The sequence below is a fragment of the Porites lutea genome, chromosome 10 (genome assembly GCF_958299795.1).
Source record: "Porites lutea chromosome 10, jaPorLute2.1, whole genome shotgun sequence".
NCBI classification, from domain to species: domain Eukaryota; kingdom Metazoa; phylum Cnidaria; class Anthozoa; order Scleractinia; family Poritidae; genus Porites; species Porites lutea.
The window spans coordinates 27,459,983-27,485,796 of NC_133210.1; the positions used below are offsets into that span (position 1 = coordinate 27,459,983).

Consider the following 25,814-nt stretch of genomic DNA (forward strand, 5'->3'; position numbering starts at 1 on the left):
TGAGTTCTACTGTGGTTTCTTGAGACTTAGAAGTGATTACTTGAGAAATAAGAGCACAGAGCTCATAATGTGCCCTCTTTTGCTGAGAAGATTAAGTCAATGAAAGATATTGTCACCGGTAGTTTTCTCGATTTCTTTGGGAGCCATGTATTTAGGTATGTTTTTACACGTATTATATTTTGGTATATTTTTTGGTGAACTGTTCTGAAGGAGGGTGGCTAGCCACCCAATCCACCCCCCTCCCCTGGATCCGCCCATGTTTTTGCGAAGTTTCTCGTCATTTTCTGTTCCAGTGCACCTCTTTAAGTCTTTTATTGAGCACCAGGACTCTCTCAACTCTTTCAGTTAAAACACAATTGAAGACGAGAACCTCAGTGTCTAAAAATTTTTTCCAGAAAGTTGGATCATATTAAATATTCCTGTTTAACTTGCACAGTAATTTACATGATAATACAGCACGAGCATCTTCTTCTCTTCCTTTCATCGTCCTACAAAACAAATACACGCACAACATCACACTCAACATAATAAACTACAGTCCAATTAGGAAATCCTCCGATAAGAGGCCTTAAAGCTGAAGTATTTCCAGCCTTCCCTATTTGCTCATTGGCTTCCCAATCAGCAAGTTTAAAGACGCACTCTGCTACGCCAGAGAGAATTTGTCATTAACATTTTATATCTGAGCTCTGGGACATAAACATTATGTACTATTATATGGAAGGATTCAGCTACAGCATTTCAGGATTTTAGAAGAAGGAATTCAGTCTTAAGTCTACCATAAACTCGAAAATCATAAAAAAATAATAAACACCAATTCACTTCCTTTGCACGGGTTAGGTTCTTATTTCAAAAACATTTAACCTGATTATTAACCACCAACTCAAAAATCCTCCACAATGGAGGCCTTATAAACAAAGGCTGCTGAAAGTATAACGGACGGACAAAAAAAATGAACTTTTCACATTAACACTAAAAGTCTTTACCTTTAGAACTTTTTGCATGTTTTGAATGCAGAACATCGACAATATTCTAGACTGCGAGCAGTCAATCTTTTTCTTATGATTTAGTGAGGGCGGTGCACGCGTGCGCAAGCGTGCGTCGAGTGGGGAAGCCACGGCACGCGAGAAACGAGGGCGGCAGCCCAAAGAGAAAAAGAGACACTGCTCATAGTCTACGGACGATCTTACATTATCAAGTTCGAGGTTCCCTTTCTTGTCCTGCCACAAAATAAATCAGGAAACGACATTCAAGAGCACAAAATTTCGAAATTAAATTTCAAGACAAGGGTAGAGGCCTAATTATCTCTCTTTTTAAAACACTTTTCCACGAGTGTCAAAAAGCCATCACCACCATCTAACAAACGGAGATGCCGTTTACCAGCCTCTCGAAAGTAGAAACCTAATTAACCAATTCTACTTTCAGCGAGGATCTTTCTTAAACGCTGTTTAATTTCGTAGGAAGGCTTTACCTCAACAGTGGACAATTGTTCTAACTCAGGCAAGACTTGGGACTCGGCAGTCTGGTTTTCCATCTCCTATGACGTGAAAAAACGAAAGGTTCATCATCTTTGTACTGCCTTTAAAGGGCATGCAATGTCACGATATTTTGGAATTACTTTAAAACCCTAAACACACATTTCCCTGCTAGCAGAGGCCTCCTTTCCTCCCGTCCGCCGGATACCAGGGGAAAAAGACCTCTGCTAGTAGGAAACCCGCCCGCTGAATACCAGGGAAAAAAGACCTCCGCTAGCAGGGAACTCGCCCGCTGAATACCAAGGAAAAGAGACCTAGGCTAGCAGGAAAAACACACATTGGAAGGAAAGAAAACCCTCAAATAATGCTTCAGTTCTATGTAAAAGGACTTTACACCAGTACTTCTAATAATAAGTGTCTGGGTCTTTGGCTTGCGATACCGGCCAGGATAGAAACGGATTGCAACTTGAATAAAACTGAGCCATCTTTTTCAAGTTTAACTCCTGTGTGCGGTCACGTGATTGAACATTACATGAATCGACATTTTTTTGTTTTGTGATTTCCGCCTGCCGTTGTTAGACATTTTAGACATTACTCCGGTTTAGCAAAGTATAACACTCATTGTCTCAATTATTCGCTAGATTTTTTTTACATCAGTCTTAGCCTATTTAAGTTCATTCCTATTTTACCCTATGTAAAAGTTTCCTAAAGCTTGCTGGTAAGGCTGCCCTATCTTAGCCACGGCTTCACATTGGTTGAGGTGGCGGAACATCCTGTGTTATCAAAATATGTCCAAGAACTGATCAAAATTTCTTTTCCCTTTGACAGAATGTCTTTCAGAGTTCCAAGCCTCGGAAAGGAACCAAGCCTTTTGGAAAAGCCTCGTTTCCAAAAGTTTTGTATGGCGGCAGAAGAGAGATGATGCCACAAAGAATGATGATATTAAAATATAGGAGAAACAAGGCAGGAAGGCACAAAACAGGTTGCGTTAGTCTCAGACACAGAAAGAAAGTATATAGAACGTCCAACACATTGGTCGAGCGTTGCCTTACAAGGACTTCACAAATTTCATTCGAGTCTCATTTGTTCACCTCGTACGTAAACGACGATAAATTAATCCCAAAAGCGCTTTCTAAGTTTCCCGATTCCTCTCCCATTACTTTCACGATTGGAAAATTGGAGAAAGACAGAGCTGTTTCACTTGCCACGGGGTACTCCGGGTAATCCTCGGTGGGGGTGTGCCGCCTAGTTCTCCAAATCCTGTCCCCATTTCAGCCCAAGAAGTGTCATTTTCCACACCCTTTTTCAGACCTGACCTCTAAAATCCACACCCGCTTTCAGACCTGACGTTTAGGCAGAAATTATGTCAGAATTACAGTCAACCGGCCCTTTATAGCAGACACTGTAGCTGACACTCAAATAAGTGTCCTCATTAGCGACAGTCCGTAATAGTGGGAGTTTATTCAAGTCAAACGTCTGTAATTTGTTTCTGCCAGGGAATTTAGCTGCTGTCCGTATTATCGAGGTGTTCGCAAGGCGAGAGTTGACTATACCTAAATGGCTTATACAAGGAAGTACCCCTCCCCCCCCGGGTTTCGCTTAAGATCCCTTGCCCTTACAAGTATACCATACAGAAGTTACTTTTTTGTAAGCGATCTAATCACATTTTTCTACACTGGCTCCAGAGGTCCGTTCTCAGGTGAGAAAAAAATCCTCTGGCACCCAGGGTAACATTTTTCATTAATTTGATTTATATTGGAAACCTTGCCAGAAACTCTTTCTCTCTCTTTGACCGGAATAAGACTCAGCCCCAAACAAGCAAGACGAGTGAACAACGGCTAGCTTATCACTAGCTGAACGATGGATGATTACAGAAATTCGCCGACAATCAGATTCTGTGCTGACTTATTCCCTTCTCACAGATGTCCTTCCGTTATAAAAGTTTCAAATAAGACTAGAATGCGCTAGCGTGAATCGATCAAACGTCCTTTTAATTTCTAAGGCTTACTTTCCGGCAAATAAAATGAACTGAATGTAAAAAGTGAAAGAGAAATAGCAAAAAATTCAACTTCTAATTAAATCTTTTCTTATGGTTTAGAATAAATTATTCTCGAAACTGAGAATGTTTTGATCAAAGCTGTGTAAATCGAGATGAAACAGTGCATGAAACCTTGCGTTTCCTGTATTTATCTCGCCTATTGTATGGAGTACGTTTGAAAATCTTCATTATGAATCGGTATATTTCAAAGAGCTAAACAACGAGCAAGAATACTATTGACCGACAATATACAGAACGGAAGCAACTGTAGTGTCAACTATTACTAGTTTTAATTAGTTTTGACGGCCTAAATACTTCGCAGAAAATGATCCTGACACCGCGTACCTTTACTACGCTACCCAATGAGGCTGGATGATGTGTCCATCCAGTTAATTGAGGTCAAGAGAGGTTTTACTGTATTTACAAGCTTACCCCTTAAGGTTAGATTAATGAGTTTATTATCCGCGAGTAGTTTTGGATGTGAGGTACCGGTAGTTATCAAAATTACTACCAGCTCAGTTTTTTAATGTAAATGTCTTCAAAGCAATTTTATCCATTCAAAGATTTTTTAATCTGACCGAATACAGAGAACTTATCGTAGGAATTATTTGCTCATTAGGTATGCAAGAATGGAGATTTGAATTTGATACTGGTTGCAGCAACGACTAACGGATTCACTTTTCAAATAATCGATTCATTAATGATATCTATGGGGGTACGCTTGACCTGGCTTGACTGTAACTTGAGAATGACCTTGAAATAGCCTGAGAAAACAGCTGACAATTGGCGACGCTAACACTTGTTTCCCCGCCAAATGACGTCTGACAAACGAGCGCAAAAATTCTATACTGACGACGCGTCACTACCCAGATCTGGGTAAGGCTTCTGATTGGTCGTGCCGCGTGGGAAATTTGATTCAACCAATCAGAAGCACTACCCAGATCTGGGAAGTGACGCGTCATCAGCTATGGAATTTCTACGCTCGTTTCTTCGGCTGTCGGCTGTTTTCACAGGCTTGCCTTGAAACAGCCAAAAAGTCATAAGTTTTATGATTTCACTTATAGCACAATAGAACCTCGATTTAACGAAGTGCCAAGGTACCTGGGAAATTTGTTCGTTACATCGAGGGCTCGGTTCGTTTTATATCGAACACCTCCATTTAACGAATTTTATGGAAAACTACTAAAATGTTCGTTATATCGAGGTATAGTTAATAATCGAATTTACAAAACCCAGCATTTCCGGATCTGAATACATAGCTACGGCACTAGAGACTCAAGAACAGGCCAACAGAACTCCTTAAAACTACTGTACACATAAATTTTTTCCTTTTTGTTCTGTTTGGATTTCATCTTTTATCACACGCTGACATTCATTCGTTATATCCAGGTATATTTTGCATTTGGGCTTGTGCAATAGTGTTCGTTATAACAAGGATTTCGTTACAAGGTTCTGTTCCATACACTTTACTCAGTGTAATATTGAGCTGAAGAAAATCCTTCGTTATACCGAGGACTTCGTTATATAGAGGTTCGTTTAATCGACGTCCCACTGTAAAATCCTGCACTGGAAACGTCCCATTTTCTCTTAAAGAAATCTTTTATCTTACCTGCTGCAGATTTTCCTCTGATGTTGGTAATGACGTTTTATCTTTAGATTCGGCGATTCCTTCCTCTTCCTGCCACAAACCACACAGTCAAACTATTTACCATCCATTTCGTATAATTTTTTAAAACCTTTTTATTATTATAGTGGTGAAATGCTTCAAAGAATAGATCTTTTTCTATTTCTACAAAATGTGATATCTCACCTGTTCTTGAGGGTCGTCGGATCCAGCGGACGATCCTACATCTTCAAGTTTGAGGTTCCCTTTCTCGTCCTGCCTCAAAATAAATCATGAAACGACATTCAACGGCACAAAACTTCGAAATTAAATTTCAAGACAAGGGTTGAGGCCTAATTATCTATCTTTTACAACAATTTTCCACGAAGGCATTCCCTCGCAACTCCTGTCACAAATCAGAAAACGACACCGCATTTAATTTTTAATGTTAAGTAACAAACACGTCAGAAAGTCATCACCACCATTTAACAAACGGAGATGCCGTTTACCAGCCTCTCGAAAGTAGAAACCTAATTAACTAATTCTATTTTCAGCGAGGATCTTTCTTAAACGCTGTTTAATGTCGTAGGAAGGCTTTACCTCAACAGTGGACAATTGTTCTAACTCAGGCAAGACTTGGGACTCGGCAATCTGGTTTTCCATCTCCTATGACGTGAAAAAATAAAAGATTCGTCATCTTTGTACTGCCATTGAAGAGCATGCAATGTCAAGATATTTTGGAATTATTTTAAAACCCTAAACACACATTTCCCTGCCAGCAGAGGCCTCTTTTCCTCCCGCCCGCCGAATACCATGGAAGAGACCTTTTCTAGCAGGAAGAACACACATTAGAAGGAAAGAAAACCCTCAAATAATGCTTCAGTTCTTTTTAACCGGACTTTACGCCAGTACTTCTAATAATAAGTGTCTATGTCTTTGGCTTTCGATGCGGGCCAGGATAGAAACGGATTGCAACTTGAATAAAACTGAGCAAACTTTTTGAAGTTTAACTCCTGTGTGCCGTCACGTGATTGAACATTACATGAATCGACATTTTTCTGTTTTGAGATTTCGGCCTGCCATTGTTAGACAGTTTAGACATTAGTCCGGTTTAGCAAAGTACAATAGTCATTGTCTCAGTTATTCGCCAGATTTTTTTACATCCGTCTTAGGCTATGTAAGTTCTTCCCTTTTTTTACCCTATGTAAAACTTTCCTAAAGCTTGCTGGTAAAGCTGCCCTATCTTAGCCACGGCTTTATATCGGTTGAGGTAGCGGAACATCCGTTGTTATCAACATATGTCCAAAAACCGATCAAAATTTCTTTTCCCTTTGACAGAATGTCTTTTAGAGTTCCAAGCATCACAAAAATGACTGAAAACACTCAGTTAAAATTTCAACTTAGCTCTGACCAAAAAATGTGGAACTTACCATGACATACCACCTTCAAATATCGACAGTAAGTTATCCGATACGATATTAAGGATGTAACTAAGCGTGAATATTAATACTGGACGTACTGTCTTGTTGTTTCCTAAGTATATAATGCGCGCTATTTACAATTTTAACCACGCCCATGGTTGTACAGTATTATACAACTTATTTTACTCATGTACTTAACTTGCGATAGACCAATGCTCCATTCACTCAAAGCTTACACAGGTTTAAAAGGTGTTCAGTTAAACACGGTTTAAATTTGTTTTCTTCATAAAAGCTTTTCTCGATTGCAAATTTAGTGTAATTACGTAATACGTAAAAGTTTATTTGAATTTTGTGTAAAAGCCTGTGTTTCAGTTTACTTTTGCTGTTTTTAATTTTTCAAAATCTAGCTTATTTGAACATGTTTAGTTGGTGTAAATGGTGAATAAGCAATGGACAACGCCCCTTCCTTTTTACAACCTCCTTCTCCTGATAATTATTGCACAGTCCCGGCTCAAACAAAACCTTTATAAAAAATATCAGCAACCAACCTGTTCTTGATTCTCCTCTGATTCATATAATGCCTTTCCATCTTCAGATTCAATGACTTCTCCCTCGTTCTGGCAAAATCATACATTTTATGACACTAAACACCATGCATCTTCTATATGTAACTGTAAGCCCCCTAGCGTACTTATTTTAGAAAGAACAGACATTAGAATGAAAGAAAACCCTGAAATAACGGTTCAGTTCTATTTCAAATGACTTTACGTACTACTATAGCTCCACTACAAGTGTAAGACTTTGGCTATTGATGGCCAGGATGCAAACGGATTGCAACTTGAAAAATTTGCGCCATCTTTTTCAACTTTAACTCCTGTGTGCCGTCACGTGATTGAACACATGAACAATCATTTATATGTTTCGTGATTTCCGCCTGCCGTTGTAAGACATTTTAGAGGCAGCATCTGCCACAGATCTTGTATGATTGTAATATGAATGACTTATTTAATATAAACAAAAGGGGTGAGCTAATTACAAGGTGCGAACCCTTATATTAGTGACTGGACTTGCTGCAAAACACTGTAACCATCCAAACTACCAGATGGAGAGTTATCGATCACTTCATCGGAGTTACGAGAACAAAACGAACTCCTTTTTTGATCTACCAATTGTTAAACAAAACTCTTTTTCTAAACGCATTAGGTCTACTTGGCACAAAATGTAAGTGATATCTTCCCTAAGCAGCTTTTAAAAAAAGGAATCCTTTTTTTTTCCAAGGCAAAAGTCACTTTTGGCTAGCCTGTTCCAAGCATTCAGATAGTGGGGAAACAGGCTACTTTTGGCCTAAAATCAACTGAGCGCGACCTGCGAGAGAACAGCAGGCAATTTTTATCTGTAGTTTATTTTTAACCGAACCCGAAATCAATTTAGTTCAAGGGAAATAAAAACGTAGATGAAACAGAACAAAGATAAACTAAATAAACTTAAACAAAAGAAATGGATGACTAACTGCTTAAGTTCCATCTCTGATTCAGATGATGAATCAGAAATGAGATCAGGCGATTCAAGTGAAAGCAAGATTTTCCTTAAAATAGCCTGCAACAATAAAATAAAACTATTCTTAATGCACGGGTTCTCAATTTAAAACCTTTTAACGTAACTGCCAAGATTAACTACCGCCAACTCGAAAATCTTCAGTAAAGGACGCTAATTAACGAAGGCTCCAAAGCGTGTTTGGTTATCTCTGACGGACAGAAAAATAAAACTAAATAAAGTAAATAATGCATTAGTCAACTGACCCCGGCCCCGCGACCACAGCGGCATAGCGGGGATTTAACGCGGCCAATGCCGGGATTTAACGCACATTTAACACGTTGGCCCTAGTGGCAGGGGAATTAACAAAATACCTGTTTTACCCATGTCATGAGCGGGAATTAAACAGTAATAGGAATTTTTGGAAGCGGGCATAGAAGCGGGGATTTAACATGAGTGACTAAAGGAAAAGCCTCGTTTCCCAAAGTTTTGTATGGCGGCAGAAGAGAGATGATGCCGCAGAGAATGGTAATATTAAAACATAGGAGAAACAGGGCAGGAAGGCACAAAACAGGTTGCCCTAGTCTCAGACACAGAAAGAAAATGTATAGAACGTCCTACACATTGGTCGAGCGTTGCCTTTAATGACTTCACAAATCTCATTTGAGTCTCATTTGTTCACCTCGTACGTAAACGACGATAAATTAATCCCAAAAGCGCTTTCTAAGTTTCCCGATTCCTCTCCCATTACTTTCACGATTAGAAAATTGGAGACAGACAGAGCTGTTTCGCTTGCCAAGGGGTACTCCGGGTAATTCTCGGTGGGGGTGTACCGCCTAGTTCTCCAAATCCTGACCCTACTTCAGACCAAAAAGTATCATCTTCCACACCCTAAAATCCACACCCGTTTTCAGAGCTAACATTTAGGCAGAAATTATGTCAGAATTACAGTCAACCGGCCCTTTATAGCGGACACTGTAGGGACCTCAAATTAGTGTCCTCGTTAACGACAGTCCTTAATAGCGGGAGTTTACTCAAGTCAAACTTCTGTAATTTGTTTTGGCCGGGAAACTTAGCTGCTGTCCGTATTATCGGGGTGTCCGCAAAGCGAGAGTTGACTATACCTATATGGCTTATATAAGGAAGTACCCCCCCCTCCCCCGGTTTCGCTTAAGATCCCATGCCCTTACAAGTATACCATACAGACAGTTACCTTTTTGTAAGCGATCTAACCACATTTTTCTACACTGGCTCCAGAGGTCCGTTCTCAGGAATTAGGTAAGAAAAAAAATCCTCTGGCACCCAGGGTAACATTTTTCATGAATTTAAAGGAGCGCAATCGAGAGTTTCAATTAACAGGTCCGATGGTTTGAATTTTAAGAAATACAGAATACCAGATCGGACAGAACGTTTGAAATCGAGCCTAGAACTACACTTTACTAATTCCCTGCTATACGGGGCTTTTAACAAACTACTTGGCCCGGGGAGCGGGAAAATTAGCGGTGTTTTAACACCAATCCAATGTTAAATTTCCCGCTAAGTCCCGGGGGTCGGGGAGCCGGAGTTTCAAATGACTGATGCATAAACTTAAAGAAAGGAAGCTGGTGACGAAACCTGTTCTGTTTTTAGATGATGAATAAGCTTATTAATTTAACTGTAACCCACAGATAAGAACTTGCCTGATCTCGTTTGGCCAACCTGGTTCTTATATTGTTGGGTAATAAAGAAGCAAATTGCTACCAGCAGGTTATTAAGCCACTAGGTTCTTACACGCAGGTTTTTACTGTATCAAAAACTAACTCAGTATCACCAACTCGGAAATCCTCCGCAATGGAGACTTACAAATGAAGGCTCCTGAGCGTATTTGATTATCTCTGATGGACAGAAAAATACAACTGTTCACACAAACACTAAATTACTTACTCTTACTAAATATTTAATAAATAAACTTTCACAAAAATAGGTGAGTGATGACTAACCTGCTCCTCCTCATGCGCTGATTGAGGTAATGAATCAAGAAAGAGGTGAGGGTACTCACTCTTCCAGTAGTTCTCTGATGGCCATTCATGTTCAGGTTCGGGGTTTTCTTTATAATCCTTCAACAAAATACAAAAAAATACTTAAAACCACCCATCTCCCTTTAATAAAGCGTGGACGTGTACACATTTCAAAACCTTCATTTAAGAACAATGGAATTACAGAACAGAGACAAAGGATATTTTAAGTGAGCAACGAAAAAAAAGTTTGACAAACACTTTGACAAGATGTACTAAATTCAAAACAGGCGGCACGTGCCGACTGTGTAGATCATTAAATCAATACTTGGCCTAATAAGAAGTACAGTGTCTGATGGGCAAATTTAGCCGGGAACTGAGTTCTGCTAAAGGGGTGAGATAATTACAAGGTGTGAAACCCCTCTGCTAGTGACTGAACTTGCTGCAATACACTGCAACCATCCGAACTACCAGAGAGTTATCGATCACTTCATCGGAATTTACGAGAACAAAAACGAACTCGTTTTTTAAATCTTAGACAAGGTGTTTGTTTCTAATTTCTTAGTTGATCTACCAACTGTTAAACAAAATTTTTTCGAAAGCCAATTGGTCTCCTTGGCACAAAATGTCAGTAGGAAAAGTAAGCGATATCTTCCCTAAACAGCTTCCAAGGCAAAAGTCATGTTTGGCCAGCCTGTTCCAAGCATTCAGATAGTGGGGAGTGGATCGGAGTGGAGCAAAGTGAAAAGGAAGGGCAGTTTTCGTTTCTCACCGACTCCGGTTCTCTTTACGGGCTGTTTCGAGCGTGTTTGATTATCTCTGACGGACAGAAAAATTGAACTGTTCAGACAAACACTGAAAGTCTTACTAAACATTAAATAAATAAACTTTCACAAAAACTTTCAGTGATGTCTAACCTGCTCCTGTTCATGCGCTGATTCAGGTGATGAATCAGGAAAGAGACGAGGGTAGAGAATTCTCCAGAAGTCCTCTGATGGCCATTCATGTTCAGGTTTGGGGTTTCCTTTATTATCCTGCAACAAAATACAAAACAATACTTAAAACCACCCATCCACTTTTAGTAACGTGTGGACGTGTGCACATTTCAAAACCTTCATTTTAAGTACAACGTGAGTACAGTGACAAACGAAAGACAATTGTTTTTTGACAAGAACTTTGACAAGATGTACTGAGTTCAAAACAAGCCTCGCGTACCAAAAGCAAAGATCAACAGTCAAAACTTGGCCTAATAAAAAGTACAGTGTTTAGACAAAAACCAGCCTGGAGCTGTGTTCTGCTTAAGGTGTGAGCTTATTATAAAGTAGGAAACCCTTAGTACATGGACTTATTGCAAAACTCTGTAAACATGACCAACCAAACCAGATCGCTTTATCGCGAAGAAACTGACCTGATCTGTTTTAAGATTCATACACAGGTTCGGCTGATTCCAATTTATCCTCGGCCCAACCGTGCGGCATACAACAAAAGAATTCTTTTCGGTCTGGTTGGAACGAAATGTCAATAGGTGACACCAGCGCGGCTTTTTGCTAAACAGCTTTAAAAAGCGTCTTCTTTTTCAAGAGAACAAATATAAGTGGCTTTTGGCTACCATGTTCTAGGCGTTCAGATAGTGGGGAGTGGCGGTAAGATGACCGTATAAAAAACAAAGCAGAAGAAAGGGACAGGGGCTCCCTAAATACATTATAAATTCCTCGCTGTTTTGTTTCCTCGTTTCTCCACACTCGCTGAACGCCTGAAACAGGCTACTTGTGGTCTATAAATGTCTGAGTGCGTCTCAAGAGAGAATAGACAGCTATAGTCCTAGACTTTCTCAAAGTCGTTCGCTTGGTTTTCTGGTCTGGTGTGGTGTTTCGCTCGCTCGCGCTTCGCGCTCGTACGATCGCGCTTCGCGCTCACAGTCGCGCTACGCGCTCAAAAGCTCGACTTGTGAGCAAGTCTACTATAGTTCTGCCGTTTATTCCTAACAGAAACGGCGATCCATGGGCCATCGATATAATTTCGGAAATATAATCATTCACTTCAAAATAATAAACGAATAAGCTCTCTCTAATAAAAATTTGACCTGCTGTGAATGAATGAACTGAAAAATCCCTAAACAAGGAAAAATGCTTTCTGCCCTATAAATCATGGTCAAAAATTATACGAGCACAAGGTTTACGTGTAAACAACAACTAACAAGATATATTTTTAAGCGTTTTTACGGTTATTTGCTGACAGGGGTGTAGCCAGCCCATAGATCTGTAAGACGGGACTACAAATTTTTGGTTTGATCACTCTACTGCTTGTAATAAATTATGCGTTGTTGGGGTGAACTAAAAAGCTTAAGACCTCAAAGTGTTGGTGAGGTCAGTGCGTACTAGTCATGCGTGCAATTTTCAGGATATGTGGAAATGAAAGTCAGCCCGGCCTACAACTAGTCGAAATGCTGGCTACGCCCCTGGCTGAGATAATGTTTTCCCCTTGTATAAAAGCGAAGATTTTGACTTCTCGGCGGGATTGGTAAGACAAACGTTCTTTTTATCAAGGCGCACGTACGAGAATCTTGCATGCAAAATAGCAGAATCAAAATCAAAGTAATAAAATGCTTTTTATTTTCTCTCGAAAATCTTCTGCGTTACAAAACTCGCAGATCACAGTGTATTTTTTGCGGGCGGGAATTTTGTTACGTAATAAAACGAAAGGCGGGAAAATGTCATCACGTGAAAAATCATCCGAGGAATTGTTTAGCCTGAAATTCATCCGATTGCTTCGAGTCGTTTTCGCCTCTCTCTCACTTACTGAGGGAGTAATAACGACTCGAAGTAATCGGATGAAATTCAGGCTAGGAATTGTTCATCCGAGGTAGATTTAACCAATCAGTTGCCGCACGTCACTATGCTTTGAATGACATCGTTTGTTGTTTTTTTGTAGTTTGTTCAGTTCGCTCTTCAACGGCAAACTGTTCAGGATGAACTCAAAATTTAATAAGAAAACATCAAGGAAATGTTACATAAGACAGGGATTTATCTCTTTTTACTCAGGAATATGCTAAGGAGTTTTTCGAAGCTCAAGGAAACATCATTTATACGGATATTTCACGAAAGCCCAAAGCTCCGCAGGATTTGACTTGTATGGCGAGTGTTCTGGGAAAATTGAAAACAATCTTGTGCTATTTACGCGATGAAAATCATGCAATGGACACTTATGCTAGACAGTGGAGAACAGAGAAGTGTTTACCTGTAAGGAAAATTTTTTTGGTGTTGCTTTCAACCGTTGTCTTGAAGATACAATTTTTTTGTGCGGGTTGTTATTTCAAATACCAACGCTTCACCGAACTGCAAGGACCAGTATTTACCAAAGAAACGCTCAAGAACTAACAAAAGAACAGCTATAACAAAGACTTGTCTGTTTTCTGGACTTTCAAAAGAACTTCACTTGACTTAAACTGTTTTTATAGGAGCCCTGGACGATAAATGTGAAACTGTGAGTTCACTGTGTTTCCTCTTTGCTCATTTGTTTGAATTGAACATGAACTGAACATCTTTCATTTGCTTTTATGATTCTTGTTTGTTACTTTATGAAGAGGTATGAATTAAAATTGATTGAGAAATTAATACTGTGGAAATTATGTGCTTTTGTTTTGCTAAAAGTTCTTGTTTTCACCCAATAATATCATCTTATGGCTGCTTGAAGATAAGAAATTTCTCATCTTGTGTTCAACTCCATGTTTTAATATCAGCTAAAGTTACTTGTTCTTAACGTTCTCAGTTAAAACATTTTATGGAGTTAGTTTAATCAGTTGAAAGAAATGAATTTGAAATGATTCTTTGAATCTGCTAAAGTTTGCGATTTGATTTCAAAAGCAAATCTCGTGTTTTGTCGAGTATAAAAATGACAAAGAAAGGAAAATGGCGAAAGGCAAGAGCTGAGTAGAAATAAACTGTAAACAAAGAATAAAGAAACAAATTGCGATAAAATTGGAAAACTTACGTGGTAGTCTGACCACAGTTCAATGATGTTTCCGTGCTGCTTGATGGCTGATGTGAGATTCATCACCTGCTGTGGAGTCATCTTCACATCTTCAAGTTTCAGTTCCTCCAGGTGAGGAGCGCAGCTGAGATGTTTTATCAAGCTGTCGACTCCTGCACCCAGAAGAGGATTCCATGACATGTCGAGCAACTTCAAGTTTGGAAGATCTTGTTTAAATACTCTGCTTATGAACTCCACAGCAGGTGATGAAGTTAAATTGATAGCACGGAGTATTAATCTCTCCAGTTTGTGTATTGTTGGGATGCTCCTCAGTAGAGACTCTGTTACCTCAGCATCAAACACTTCACCGTATAGTTCACCCCAAACCGATATCACGTGTGGAGCGGTGATAAACGGCATCATCTCAATCAGCTGTTCCACTTCTGACCTGTTCACCCACTCAGCATCAATCCTCCAAACCCTGGAGAGACCATGACGCTTTGAACAACAGCTGCTGCTGCTCTCTTCACTTGACTCATCACCATTCATGTTTGTCTTCTTTGTTGTCTCTTCTAAACTAACTAACGTCTTTACCATTTTAAAAGGAAGAGAAGAAATGCCATGATATGTACGTTTTACAATTTGAGTAAAATAAAGGTGAGTGTTGTTTTCTTCTTTCATTAAAAAAAACTCGTCAACACTACGCCATGGAAATACATTCAAAAATTCTGATGCTTTTTGTTCTCCTGTTCTACTAACTATAACAGCGTTTAATTGCTGTGCTAAAGCTATTAAATTATTATAACTTTGCTCTGTATACTGGTTGCTATAAGAGAAAAATATGTACATAAGTGAAGCGGTAGTTTTAACAAAATTTTCCTTTGCTGCAATATTCAGCTGGTCAGGATTTAATATGAACAAAACACCTCCTAGATTAGAAAGAAAAGTGGGCAAAAGTTCTGATCTCGTGTCTGCTGAGCAGTAGAAGAATAACTGTGTACATAGAGTTAAAAGATTTTTTTGTGTTTCTGACAAATCTTCGACTGACGGTGCTTGGTTGTCGAAGCTGTACTCTGAGTCTTCCTTCGCCGCCATTTCCAACAGATGAATCAAGATCTCGCGCGCGGCTTCTTCGGACATTTCAGCAGCAAATTTAAAAACCTCATTCAACTTGAAGATCTTTTCAATTGAGTCGACTTTGAAAAGGGAAGTGTTTTTACTTTCTTGAGATAACAGTTTTTCTTTTAGAAATAAAGAAGCCAAAAACTCCTGCATGGATTTATGAATGAAGTGCACGGCTTTGCACGGGTTAAGAGCGGACATGTTTAGCAGCTGAAACAACCCAGCCTCGATCAGTTTCTCAGCCAAAACATGATCCGGCAGTTTACTGACAGGAAAAGAAAGTAAATCTTGTAGAAGTGCGTCAAAGGCTAGTTCTCCTATTTTACAGAGTTCTTGAATGTGGTCGTCAACTTTTTCCGCCGGCTTTTTTTGTTTTTCAGACATATGATTAAACATAGTCTGCAGAAACTGAAAGTACACCTTCACCCGTGATGAAGGTAGTCCTTCACGATCCTTTTCTTTCCAAACCAACAACAACATTAAAAGCAAAATAGGTATTTTTGCTACATCTTCCAGGTCTTGTTGCTCTAAGTATCGAAAAAATTCTTTCACATCTTGATCATCTTTCAAGAATCTACGGGCGAACTCTTCTTGTCGCTCACGGTCAAAACCGTCGATCTCAAATTGAGCATCGCTGAAACGTTTCAATCCCTCTCCTTTCATGTCTCTAGACGTTATAATAACACAACAATTCCTCAACTGCTTTCTCTCCCAGATTTGAAGAACAGGTGATTGGCTTGCTGCGCTGTGTACGTATTCATCGTAGCCGTCCAAAATAAGCAACACGTTTTCTTGGTGGCGACGAACGTAATCGTACAGGTTCTCAGTGGAAACTGGGCCATCACGCGCGAGAAGATTAGCATCGTTCAGAATGGCCGGGACATCATTGAGGTTGCAAACATCGCGTAATTTGACCAAAAGTACGAGATCAAATCTTCCTATTTTTCCTTTAAATCTATGCTGGGACCAATCGAATGTAGCTTTCTGCGTAAAAACGGTCTTGCCGATACCTGGTCGTCCGTGAACCAAAATGCGCTTGAGCGTACGATGAAGTCTTCCACCGTCAAAAATGTTGGTGTAGTGTTTAAGTTCCTTCTGTGTTACTCCGCTGGGCTTCTTCTCATCCATAAGCCAAGACAACTGGGTGTAAATTTCATCGATATGAACGGCAGAGCTTTGGTCCCACGGAACGATTTTGACTTTGCTGTTGATTTCATAAATTGATCGCAGCTGTTTCTGGCACTCCTCTAGGCAACGAGAATCTGTTGAGAAAAAATTTTACGTTCCTTTTTTTAAAGAATTGTTCGTTAATAACTTGACATCTTAATAGGCGAGGAAAGTTAATTGGGGGTTGTTGACGCACAAAATATGATAGGTCCTCATTTATATAAACTGATTAGATCACCAAATATAAATCAAATTTCCATATTTAAAAACACTATCTCCTCAACTCATGATACACCAACAGAAATGAAAGCAACAGTGCATGTAGATATAAAGGCTCTAAAACACCAGAATATAGTGTAGGAATATAAACACTATGGTCAAACGTAGAAGGAATGCTCTTTATTATATAGACACGAGTGTTTTACTGGAAAATATACCACTCGTAAAATTCATAAAAACTACATCCAGGACCCGAGTGGTTTATTTTCCATAATCTCACACGTGAGTTTATCGATGACGCAATTTCGGTAATTTCCCTCTATCATTTTATCGATGTCTTTTTGTCTATATAATAAAAAGAACATTACACGGCGGCTTGATGATATGAATTTTATTTTGTCTTGCCACTCGAAAATAAAATTCATATCTTCGCGCCACCGTGTAATATCCTCTATTTATTAATTCATTTATCTATTTTATTTTCTTCTTTTTCACCTGCTTACACACTGACTTTAATATGGATGGGGAGCTAACTAGAAAATCTAACAGCTTATTTAGCTTCCAAGCTCGCACTTGTTGTTTCTCTTATATTATAAAGTTATAATCTAGTACAAATTTCAGTTATCTAATGTTTAAAAAGTAATTTCACTGTGAGCTAAATAAAGAATTATTAATTATTACAATTACACGAATATGAATATGGCGGGATGGGCAACCTTGGCCGAGTAAAATTTATATGTAAATATCTTTGAAGACTGCAGCAGTAAAGCAAGTGTAAAGGGGTGTTACCCCACAAAGAGAGGTTCAGGGAGGACAAGCCCATAGAGGGGTACCTCTCCAAAGCTGTTAGTGATGTTTGTGGTTGGGTGCTAAAAATAATTCTTATTTTGTGTAACTGACCTCGAGGATTAACGCAAGGAAAAAAAATTCCTTAGCAAAATTCTAACAAAAAGATTGTATGAGAGAAAGAATTTGACGCTTGAAGTATCACATCATACTTCTTCTTTGCTACTTATTTTTGAAATAAATATAAACAACTGCTACAATAAAGATCATTTTGTATTGCAATATAAAAAACGATAAAAGTCATTTTCATATTAAGATAAGCATTTTTAATCTACTGTATGTCTGGTACCATTTCTGCTTTATTGGACATAATAGTACCTGGTAACTCCTCCTTATTGGCCGCAGAGCTAGAGGGCTGTTTCCTTGCGGACGGGTCTGTGAGTTAAACAAAATAGAATAAAAATTGAAGTAAGACATTTAAAACAACAGTTATTCAAAAGTATTTGGGAAAAATGTTTATCAATCTGTCAGTTTTTTTATCACTCACATTTTAGGTTCTGAGTCTGAATAATAAAGTTTCAATGACAAAAAGGATTGAGCAGCTTGTCTTGGGACTGAAAGCTTACATCTTAGGTTTTACTTAATTGTGGGTGGTACTGACATTTTAATTCACTTAAGGATGCCTGGTTGCAGTGTGCACAGTTTTAGACAATAAATGTATCTTTTAAACTTGGTTACGCAAGATTTCTCCTGCACATTGAGTTGACTCTGAAAGGCATCTAGTAAGTAGTTGCAGTTCAAAAACATTTTCAAAACAGGAAATAAGCCCCCCAAATATTTACTGGACCTTTCAAAACCATAGCTATCAACCAAACAGAGGGTAGAGTTCTAGGATGAACTAAAACCAGAAAATAAAGCCAGCAGTGTAGAGAGCTTACTGCTTAGCATTCAGGGCTGTCACTATGGTTTCAAGTTGCCGAGCGGGGGAAATAGAACATCCTGGAAATTCTTTTGGCCCTATTTTCCTTTAATTTGTATGAAAGTAACCAGGGGTAGCCAGTAGGAATCTATGCCTCTCTGCCCTTAGTGTTCTCAGGGCGTAGGCGGGAGGGAGGGGGAGATACTACCCTAATAAACAACTGTGGTGCTGGTCAAATAAAAAATTCAAAAGTATCACTAAAAGGTACAAAAATCCTGCTTTGTAGGCATGTAAGACTTTCATTTCAAGGGGGAGTCTGGTTAAAAGCATTATTTTTCGTTGATTTTCACTCTTTTTCTTAAATATCTAGCCAAGATTTTGTTCAATTCAAAAATGACTCAATTCAGTCGCAGTCATTAATAATTATTTAAGAATTTTTGGATGATTTTTCGAATGTTTTTAATGTATAAAAATTAGGGGGGGGGAGATGTTTAAAATTTTGAAAAAATGGGAAAACATTGGAATTGGGGGTTGTTAAAAATTAAAATATGAAGTGAATAATAATTGGTAGATGATTACCAGATAGTCCACCACCACTGGTTTATTGATTCTACCCTATTCTACCCCCATATATTTCCTTCCCAAATCAACATTATTTCCCCCAAATTTTAACCAGTCTCCCCCCTTAAGCTCTATAAGCGATACCAAAAGGAGGAGGAGATAGTCCCCTTTAAAAATAGCAGAACTGCTTTACAAAAAATAAAAAATTTAAGATAACAGGGGCCCTTGTCAAAAAAAAAAAAATAAAAATCATAATAAAACCAAAAAGCATCACTAGAGGGTAGCAGAATCTTGCTTTGTGGCCATGTTGGAAATTCACTTTAACCCCGGAAGCTACCAAAAGAAGGAGATACCCCTCTATAAAATTAAAATTAACAACAACAAAAAACAAAACAAAACAAAAAACAGGGTTTTGTAAAAAAAAAAATCCAAAAGTATCCCTAGAAAGTAACAGAATCTAACTTTGTGGCAAGGAAGAAATTCATTTTAATGCCTAAGTGGCACTAAAAATCACTTGAGTAACAAAATAATTCCCACCCAACCTTACAGGTTCCTAACAGATACCACTTATGCTCTAATTAAACAAGGATCATTTTAGACTTTAGATCCCTAAGTATGCACTTTGCGAGTACCAACCCACAAATCTTACTGCGTAAAATAGTATGATGAGCAGCCAGTCAATTTTATCAGGAAACATCTCTCTCATGTCCACCTGACCTATTTCTTTGTAACCTTTTTCTCATAATTCTCTTTTACCTATTTTATAGTTTCCAGCAGTTGTGAGTTGACCAAAAAAATGTTGAACTCCATCCTTTTTCAAGTTTATTATAACAGATTAATTAACAAGGTTTGAAAGTGAGTACTTTCAATCAACCTCAGTACTTAACCAAAAACACTGACCTTCTGTACACAGGTAAGGATTTAATTATCACATGGTTTAATAAAGGAGCATGACACCTACCTTCATAATGAGGCCATTGTTCAAACACAAATGGATCCTTCAACATGTTGGACACAAGAGAAGCTGCCATTATGCATGCATGACTCTCCCAAGAATTTTCTGCAGGGTTGTTACCACCGGCAAAGTGAGAAATACCTTTTACAATCACCCATTCAATCTTAAGATCATGTGCTGCAACAAAAAGGCCTGGAAAAAAACAAAAAATGATTAATCATAATTCAAGATGCAAAAAGATCCACCAGTGAGCATCACAACCAGGGTTGATCAAGATGTGACAACATAAACAATAATTATCATTTACTGTGCAAACGGGTAGGCAGAAAATGGTAACACTGAGTGATTTTAAAAGGCACATATAAATCAGCATAAAATTATTTAAATAACAAAAAACAGGACAAACAAATAAAAAACCATCTTATGCATAAGGATGTTAATAGAATTTAACTATCCTGTTGTATTTCATCCAAAGGAAAACACCATTTAAACTGCTGTCCTCCAATCAGTTTTTTATGCATAATTTAGTATAGAAAATACAGGAAGTTAATAAACATAAACATCATTGTCAAAACATAGAATAGATCTTGAAAGATCAGATTGAAAACAGGATCACAAAGGATCATAACCACACCCATTTACACACCTGGATGGAGAGGGACATGAATCAAAGTTTGTTGTCTAAGGAAACAGCACAAAGTAAAGCAAGGCCTTTATACTATTTTCCAAGACCACTTCTAAACTCAAGACGGGTAACGAATGTGCGCACCAGTTCCATGAGAAGTGTTTTGGGACACTTCGCTAGAATGAAGCAATGGCCCGAGAAATCAAGCAAACGTTACTAGACCTGATAACAAAGCACAATCGATTGTATAAGTTTACGACCAGAGGAAACCTCAAAACAAACAGCAGGCTGGTAAAAGAAGGAAGAACAAAGGCAAGGACGAGGAAAATGAAAAGGTTGCAGGTTAATATCGACAAGATACTTTCCAGCATTTCTCCCTCATACAGAAGCGGTGGCGTTGTTACTGATCTTGACCTGAACAAGGTACAGCTTCTCCAACTTCGCCAAGTTAAGTGGATTAAAGCCATCCTCAGGAGCGAAAAACTTCCGATCAACGTTACAAGCGAGTGTCTTCAGAACCTGAAGGCAGTTGTGCACAAGGTGATAGCCGAGGATCTCAGCAAAAGCGAGGACGACAGTAGAGGAAGAACAGATGAAGAAAGCAGTGACAACGAGAGCGGTGATGAAGAGGGCAGTGGTGAAGGGAGAAGTGACGAGAGCAGTGATGAAGATTTTGAAGAGCAAGAGATGATGACGGTTGAACAGGCCGAGCTTATGGAACAATATGTAAATGGTGATTTATAAAATAAGCAGAAATATCAAGACAATCCTAACAAACGTATTCAAAATACCAGAAACTTTCACATGGCAGTGTTACATGTATCTATTCAGACTGTTTTGTTTGTTCGTTTGTTTTATCCATTTTACAAACCGTCATAATATTGATACCTATTGTCATGAAAAGAAATAGGACCTCGTGTTTCTTTGTTTGCTTTCTTTCAAGAATATATGTAACAAGTTACAACATAGGAGACCACACTAAGGCATCAGAATTTTAAACAGCAATGAAATAAAAAAAAATCGTACATTTTATTAAAATTGCATTTTAAAAAGGACACAACAGATTTGAGAGTATTTTTAGCAGTAATTTCAGCTGGCTGTGTTTTATATATCAAGACAGTGTGGTCAACTGTCCCGTTAGTATGAAGACTTAAATGTGTGCCCGTCTATGTTATAAAATAGGGTGACCCACCCCCTAAGGGTAGCTGAAAATCGCACGACCCACCCCTTACACAAGGCTCAAAACCTCATGACCCACCCCCTCTCTGCTCCAGCCCACCCCCCCTCCCTATACTTTTTGACCAGTCCCTTAACCTGGACCTCTAGATCTGAAGATTGAGATGTTCACCACGGGCCACCATGCCTCTTGTAAGAAAACGTAACAAGAGAGAAATGATGTCATTTAACAGGGAATAAATATCTTACCTTCACCACCAATTTCAAATGCAGTAGCTTGAGTAATATGAGACATGTTTTGCTGTTTAGTACTGACTGGCTTTATGCCACTTGAAATATCCCCACCACAGCAGACCTGAACTTTACGATCTTCTGGACATTTTAATGGAGGGATCCAGCCATGATCTGCATGCCTGACAAGGTGCAAGATATCTCTTCCCACCGGGGTTTTTAATGATTCAGTTGTAAGCTTAGAGGATACCACCACATCACCAAGCTGTAACTTGGTGACTTCGGGGTTTAACCCCTCACAGCATCCAATATAGAAAACAGCTTTGGGTCTTAGTTCTACCACAGCATTCTTAACAGTGACCAGTGAACCATGTGGAACAGAAGAGCCTTCAAGACATGTCATCAAAGCAACTTTTAGGGGCACATCTCCACTTTCACCCATGTTCCCAAAGTACACGAATCCAAGGTTCTTCTGGTAACTTTTAATGGCATTTCTCAGGTATGTAAAACAGGCTAAGAACTCACAGTCATCCACTGTCAACAAAAGAATGTCAATTGGAAGATGGACTTCATTCCAAGGTTTGAATGTGTTAGGAAGATCACTTTTCTTGGGAAGTTCTAGGGTGAGTGCAGGTGGAACATCTGCCATATTCTTATGAGCACTATCTCCTCTTCCTATTAAGTTCTTGGTGCTGTGCCACGGCGTCTCAATCAACAATTTCCCTAAATGTTAAAAAGTAACATCACAAATTAAATTTAAGTTGCGCAAAATGTCAGAAAGAAAAGAATAAATGATTATTAACAAACATCTCTTCCTCGTACAGATACAGTAAAACCCCGCGTATAAGAACCTGGATTTTTTAATTTAGCCGCGTATAAGAACCTGGATTTTTTAATTTAGCCTTAACAAGTTCTTATATAAATGGTACTTAAAGCAAATTTAGACTACAAAGGTTCTTCAAATAGGTTCTTATATTTTCAAATGAATTTCATTTAAATATATTATAAATATCATCTCATAATATAATCATCTCAAAAATCATTTATACCATACAGTAATGCCTAAAGGCAGTATAGTGCAAGTATGTCCTTAACAAAATGTTGTCAAGTTACTTTTACGTATAATCAGATGATGATCTTAATTCAGCAGTTTCTACCTATACACTTTTACAGAAACTCCACTGATAAGAACCTAACTTAAAATTTTAGCCTTAATAGGTTCTTATGTGGAGGGGGCCTAAAAAGAAAATTTTAGCCTAACAGGTTCTTAAAACCCAGGTTCTTATACGCAGGGTTTTACTGTAAGTTCAGTTAACTCTCCTGTAACTAGTACACACCCTTGCTTGGTAAAGGCATCCACTTAGGGTCATAGAGTACTAAAGTGTGACGTCACAAAAAATTAAATTTGTGAAATTATAGGATTTGTCAAGATATTCTGAAAGAACAAAGTCCAAGACGTCTACTTGACAAAAATTAGCATTTCGGGGCAAATTGTCTCTGATATATTAGCCCAGTTATGCTTTGATGACTCCATAGAAATCCTTCTAAATTTGACTTGGGTCTAAACGTTTAGACCCAAGTCAAATTCAAGAGAACAATTGCATGATGACGTCATTTCACTACAACTACCAGCATCCCTCAGTTTGTTGTTTTCTTGTGCAAATTAGGACTATTGTTTATTAAACCTCAGTGGGATAGAGAAATTTAAATAAGAAAGCAAAAACAAAATGAATTCTGGAAGTTGTAGTCAAATGTTGTCATCGTAAAAATGGCCTATTCCTACCTAACCTACGATCAGGGGGGTTTTTTTGTGGGGGGGGGGGGGAAGGGAAAAAAAAAAAGAACGCCTGATATATTTACTTCACGAGTGATCTGCCACCCCCTAATTAAGGTGACTGTTAACATTTGTGTTATCGTTTATTGTGTCAGATTTTACCGGAAATTCAAGCGGTTTGCAACAAAGGCAGCTATTATAGAAATGTCAATAAAAAACATCTCCGGTTTTTAAAATCCAAGTTAGCACTGCTGTTATTGCGAATCTTGCCTTATCACTACTGTGTGATACCTTTGTTCAAACTGTCAAGTCAAACAAATTATTAATAATTCATTGAGAACAACAGTGGAGCAATAGAATTCTGTATTTTACCGGAAGTGGTCAAAAGTATAGGAATTGATTCTGCGGCAACAAATCTTTCATGGTCTTTCATCAGTTCCCAAAAGGCAGGTTTGAAATCGTCAATAATTATCTTTCTACAAACTCCCACACAGTTGAACTTGATTGGAAATCAAAGAAAACCATTCTACCTGGTACATGAACAAGCAAGAAAGTGTCAAAGAAGAAAAAGCGGATATCCTTGCCTGTGACAAATAACAACTTGTCCTCATCTCAGCTGTCAAGGTTTTTCTCTGTTCATTGTTAAAAGAATTCCTCGATCATCTCATGGTTTCTGTCATGAAGAGACGAGGGTGACTAAACCTATCTAATAGCTCCGGAAGTCATATATGTTGCTTGACCAGTCAGTACAGGGCTCCGAAGGATCTTTCGTTTTTCGACCAATCCAACAAAAGTCCAGATGCTGGACTACGGGCAGACATTGTGTAAATTAAATGTATCAGGTGTCCTTTTCCCCTCATCTCCCAAACACAAAGGGAAGAAAAACAACTGATTGCAGGTAAATTCCCACCAATAAAGCTTCTTGAACATTAACATAAAAACTACTTCTTTTATTGTGAGCATTTTAACTTTCCTATTAAAACTATCAACTTTTTGGCATTTAACTTTTCTGGAAGGAGAAATTAAGTTGGTACGTGAGAATTTAAACATTCAGAAGAAAAAATTCCAGACTGAGCAACTGAACTTGCGAACCAGAATTCATGCCACTTTCAATCTTTACCTTCTAATTGCCCAACATTAGCTAGAAACAAGTCGGACACTCCGATTCTGGAGGTTTTCATCGTCCGCCTTGGATCAAAATTTCAGTGTGAGAGAGAAATTGCAGCAAAACAAGGAAAACATTCCAAAATATACAGAAATAAGTGGACCTTATGTTGCATTTCTGATATGCACTGTGATTATTTAAAGTAAATTCTATGAATAAGTGCTTCTTTGTTTTCTTTACACACCTTGTGACATTCAGACTGCAGAAAATAAGGAAATGGGGGAGTCTCCACGTTCACTTTTGAGATACAGTTGACTCCCGATAACTCGAACCCAAGCAAACTCGAACTTCGTGCTAACTCGAACCAAAATCAATCATGTTTTAAGCACATGACAATTAAAAGAAAAAACAGTCAAGTGCAGTCCAAAATACTTGTGTAATCTTTCTTCTGTTTAAGCTTCTTTTCTTGTCAGTTCAATGCAAATACAATGTTTATGAATGCTGTACTGATTAATCAAGCTTCTTTTTTAAAGTATCAATCTGTACCTCTTGCTGCCCCTTGAAGTCAAAGTGTACCTTATTCTCACTTAATTTTGCAAGTATCAAATGTTACGAAAAAATCAAGAGCCATATTTCATGAGTATTTAATGTCGTGATTTTTAGTGATTTATAGGAATTTCTAGATTTCACGAGCATTAAATTTTGAGATTTTTCCAAAATTGGAAAAATCACAAAATTACTCTCCATGGGTTGCATCTAAGAGTGGACACGAGATAAAAATATGTTCTATTAAATAGGGTGCCAGACATAAAAATAAAAAATCAATTATTTCTAAGCGGCGACTCTATAAAATACAAACATTATTGAAATATGTTATGTAAACTAACATGCTTAAGCAAGAAAGAATATTATTTTTATTATTTTAATGAAAATTTTACTTATGTAAGAAAAACTTGGGAAGGTGTTAGTAGCCTACTGAACAAAAAAGAATAAAAACAAGACCATAAATACTCTTAAAAACTTTGGCAGTAACACAACCATCAACAATAAATCAATAATTTCCAACGTTCTTAATAAACATTTTACAAGTATTGGAACAAAATTAGCTGCAAAGCTCCCAAACTCAGAAAAGCACTTTACTCAA

At 38.2% G+C, this 25,814-nt stretch overlaps 1 protein-coding gene across 1 annotated transcript; it reads right to left on the reverse strand.

The window, feature by feature from the left end:
- Nucleotides 1-3,438: 3,438 nt before the first annotated feature.
- On the reverse strand, nt 3,439-24,947 carry LOC140949900 (uncharacterized). The gene is made up of 11 exons (XM_073399048.1): nt 24,686-24,947; nt 21,810-22,514; nt 19,766-19,951; nt 17,703-17,759; nt 14,052-16,414; nt 10,979-11,095; nt 10,047-10,163; nt 7,083-7,151; nt 5,714-5,779; nt 5,321-5,389; nt 3,439-5,188 (listed from the first exon to the last, which is right to left on the reverse strand). Exons 1-11 carry the CDS (start codon nt 24,744-24,746, stop codon nt 5,111-5,113), a joined length of 3,888 nt encoding a protein of 1,295 aa, XP_073255149.1. The 5' UTR covers nt 24,747-24,947; the 3' UTR covers nt 3,439-5,110.
- Nucleotides 24,948-25,814: the final 867 nt, after the last annotated feature.

Coding starts and splice junctions, on each gene's coding strand:
- LOC140949900 (XM_073399048.1), bottom strand. CDS start 24,746: ATGAAAACCTCCAGAATCGGAGTGTCCGACTTGTTTCTAGCTAATGTT. Junction 10,164..10,978: donor CAGCGCATGAACAGGAGCAG/GTTAGACATCAC, acceptor ATTTTGTTGAAG/GATTATAAAGAAAACCCCGA. Junction 5,780..7,082: donor CAGAGGAGAATCAAGAACAG/GTTGGTTGCTGA, acceptor TTCACGTCATAG/GAGATGGAAAACCAGATTGC.